This window comes from Argopecten irradians, chromosome 8 (assembly GCF_041381155.1).
Source record: "Argopecten irradians isolate NY chromosome 8, Ai_NY, whole genome shotgun sequence".
In the NCBI taxonomy this organism is placed as follows: Eukaryota; Metazoa; Mollusca; class Bivalvia; order Pectinida; family Pectinidae; genus Argopecten; species Argopecten irradians.
The window spans coordinates 18300803-18305126 of record NC_091141.1 but is presented as its reverse complement, the minus strand read 5'-3'; the positions used below and the strand labels follow the sequence as shown (position 1 = coordinate 18305126).

General features: G+C 35.6%; 1 protein-coding gene across 1 annotated transcript; it reads right to left on the bottom strand.

The window, feature by feature from the left end:
* Window positions 1–716: 716 nt before the first annotated feature.
* Window positions 717–3051, bottom strand: LOC138329567 (L-rhamnose-binding lectin CSL3-like). Its single transcript, XM_069276643.1, has 4 exons — window positions 2864–3051; window positions 2198–2512; window positions 1635–1916; window positions 717–1220 (listed from the first exon to the last, which is right to left on the bottom strand). Exons 1-4 carry the CDS (start codon window positions 2907–2909, stop codon window positions 913–915), a joined length of 951 nt encoding a protein of 316 aa, XP_069132744.1. The 5' UTR covers window positions 2910–3051; the 3' UTR covers window positions 717–912.
* Window positions 3052–4324: the final 1273 nt, after the last annotated feature.

Sequence of the window (4324 nt, the reverse complement as noted above, 5' to 3'; positions counted from 1 at the left end):
CTGATACTAATCTCACATAGCCTATCAGACTAACTACCAACTAGCTGATGCTAATCTTACATAGCCTATCAGACTAACTACCAACTAGCTGATACTAATCTTACATAGCCTATCAGACTAACTACCAACTAGCTGATGCTAATCTTACATAGCCTATCAGACTAACTACCAACTAGCTGAACCTAATCTTACATAGCCTATCAGACTAACTAACAACTAGCTGATACTAATCTCACATAGCCTATCAGACTAACTACCAACTAGCTGATACTAATCTTACATAGCCTATCAGACTAACTACCAACTAGCTGATACTAATCTTACATAGCCTATCAGACTAACTACCAACTAGCTGATACTAATCTTACATAGCCTATCAGACTAAATACGTACAGACAGTTTAGCTACCTACATACACTTGTATACATTTCACAGGTTTGATGAAGTTACAAAGAGTGGAATGTGTCGATTTTCCCTCGAGAACAACAGATATCAGATATTCTGGTACTAGTTTTGATAGTCTGGGTCGATATGTCAAGACTTTGTATACTCCTTCTGACCTACTGTTTGTATGTAAATATTTCTGTCTCACATTTTATAAATTACTTTATTTTCATTACTATTATACTTCACATTACTTTATTATCAATAACTGCTAATGATAAATGTAATATAAAACGAGGTCGTCTGAAATAAAATTAATCAAAACAAGGAGGTTAGTTTGCGAGATCATTTATTAAAGATCAAATACCAAAATAAAAATAAGCATGTACAATCAGGAGGATTTCTTTGTCACAGGGAAACAACAATACGTGAATAACCATGGGAACAGAATCATGCAGGGAAAATATCGGTTACCATGGTGACTTAATGATGTAGTACATACAATGTTGATGATGGTACAATATGTATCTAGTATACACACTCGTATTTAAGTGTAAGATACTTGTATGTTCCCCTACATGGGTCTCCGAACAAGGAGTTAGCAGCCTTGACCATACAGGAATGGTGACCTTGACAGTATTTCCTGACCTTGTCCAGACATCCGCGGGCATTGCAGCTCGTGTCTTTCATCTTACCATAAACACTACAAGTGGATCTGTCTGTTCGTCCGTACGAGGCGTAGAGGATGTTCAGCCTCAAACTGCTTGAAGGACATTTGATTGTGGCACTGCTTGACTCACATAGTGTCTTTGTGTACGTCTCAGGCTTCTGGTAAGCTGTAAAAACATACAATTACTTTTACATGTGTATTTCTGAATCAAAGACATTCGCAATATACTGTTGTTAAGTAGATACGTAGATATGAATATTTTCACTTTGAGTAGTGAATAGACTACCGATCCAAAAAACAATAATTTTCGATTTCTTCGAAAGTTATATTTGTATTGGAAATCTATCTAATCTAATCCAGTGTCATTGAAATATAAGGTAAAGAACATAGCCATTGACAGAACTCAGATGTTTATTATTAATAGTCTATTGGATTATTCTAGGATCCGTTTATGATGTTAGGCACCAAAAGTGTAGATGGCTGCAACAACCAAATACGAAATGTCTTATATAAACATACCAAAAAAAACCCAACAAAAGCCTTCATTAAATCATTAAATCTGATATTTCAGGACACTCACGGACACATCTGTACTTGACGTCGAGATATTTGTATGTGCCTCTGCAGGGATCCCCGTACACTTTGTTGGATGCCGACAGACGACATTTCCTCTTGCCCTGGCATTGGTCTTTGACCTTGTAGAAGGACTTGCTGGAGGAACAATGTGTTGTCTTGATTTGTTTATTGTAGCAGGTGTTGGGATCAGAGCGGCCGTAGTTTGCTGACACGATGTCGAGTACTGCACCACGACTGCAGGATAGCGTCGACTTCCTCCTCTCACACGTTACACTTCGCCTGATACCTGTGATTAGATGTTACAATCAGTTTGTATTGATCAATGAGGCTGTGGCATAGCATAAGTGTCTCAATTGTTAAATAGAAGATATCAAATTAGGCCAAGAGTAAACTGATAATTTAATGCAAATAAAAACACAATGTTTTACAGAATAGAAAATTATAACACGTGATACGAATTTCACAGTTTATGTTTGGAACCATAATAAAACTCTATGTACTATCCTAGATAATAATGGGTTACTGTAGAACATATATATACTATATATCACTGTGTCTGTAACTTACCATAGGCCTCAGCTTTCTTGCACATATAGCGGATGCTTAGGTATTTATAGGTTCCACGGCAGGGATCTCCAAACACCTTGTTGGACGCTGGCACCTTACAGGAGCGGAGGCCATTACAGGAACTTTTCACTACATCGAAGGACGTTCTGGAGGAGCAATACGTGGTCCTAATCATCTTACTGGGGCACGTGTCATGGTCAGAACGGCCATATTTAGCTGTTACTATAGCAATCGTATATCCCCGACGACATTTCAGGTAGGCAGTTTTGTTTTCGCAAGTGGTCTTTTCCCGTATGGATGGGACAGAGTGTACCACTGAAAATCAAAATCATACACGTGTACTAAAGTTATTGTATCTTATTAATGAAGACAAATTCAAAGTGCGGATAAAGAAAACGATCTAAAATATTTGTAGCTGAAAAGTTTGAATTTATTTAATCTAATGCTATAGTCCATGGTAGCATTATGAAAATTGCTTCTCATGGTTAGATTGGTATTATGATATACCCGGTAATATGACAATATTGTTATGCATGCATTAAAGGACTAAAAGCTTAATCAAATAATGAAATTAACTATTATGAACTCATTTTTAGTTAATAATTATTACATTTAAAAGTCCTTGATTTATGTGTAGCTACCTTTATCCACAGCCAGATGACTTACCTGTGATGGCTACAGCGAGCGCTAGCAGAACTAGGCAGGTCTTCATTGTGAGGTCAGATGGATGAGTGAAGACAAAACTTACCTGCTACTTATATAGACCATGTCCTGATCACTCAACCATGGACACGGAAATCAGATACAAGTGAGCCGGAACACGTACGTGTAAAGTTGTTACGTCATGGGGAAATTAGAATAAAACAATTGCGTCTAACACAAGGTATTCAGCTGTTTATCAAGGTATTAATGATATATGCAAATTAGAGGAGTATGTTAGTAAGTTATTATCATATCATACGTAACAAATGATGTCATCAATATCAGGTAAATAGACAGTGATTTATATAGGTATGATGATAAGATACGTAGGTATAGGTATACGGATTTAAATAGTCCAATGATAATCAGCCTCTATTGTTTTTCATGTTCTTGTTTAAATTATGTGGAATGAAGGTAGAAAGATATTTCTGTGAACTGGGCGCAGGTAACAGTTACGGCTTTGTTTACTAAGCTTTTTTTTACAATAAGATGAATAGTTTTGTGGTGATGTCTGTATATTTTAGTTTATGTAGGTATAGGTATACGGATTTAGATAGTCCAATAACAATTAATCTCTATTGTTATTCTTGTTCTAATTTGTAAACTAGGAAGTCATGAGTGTTTAAATTATGTGCAATGAAGGTAGATAGATATTTATGTGAACTGGGCGCAAGTAACAGTAACGGCTTTGTTTACTAATTTTTTTTTATAATAAGATGAATAGTTTTGTGGTGATGGCTGTATATTTTAGTGTATCTATATAATGACATCGTTACAAATCATAACCTGGTGGTTAAATCGAATATCATTTTAACTGACTTATAGGTCTCTATGGGTGATTTCTGTAAACGAGTGGTGAATATAAGCTATTTAATGTAGTGATAAAATAGATTGCAATTACAGGTGAAGTGAGAACACATCTATCTTCACATTTCAGTTGTTTCTCGAACAAATTATCAACAATGACATTGAAAAAAGACATTGTAAGAAATAATCTGTTCAAAACATAATTAAAACTTGTTGTATTAATATTCTATTCTTCAATTAATTACTTCAACGTAATGTCTTCTTATACCGATTAAATTGTCTGCACTTAAATTCACAATGCAAACCATGTCTTTTAATGGCTGCAGTGTAAAGGAACATTTGAATGTGGCGTGTACTTCTGGTAGTATGTAAGAACATTGTTACATTTCTTAATCAAAGACAGTAATTACATAGCATTGCTAAATAGGGGTGTGTGGTGTGGGGGTATGCATAATGACATGGGTGACATGTAGCTTTGAACCTATGAACACGTAACGATGGTTGGGTTGGGGGTATGGATAGTAACATGTAGCTATGAACTAGTATCATAGTTTGCTATGCTTTCTACCGACTAAGCTGACATCATCTGAATGTTGTATCATATATTTTGGGAATTTA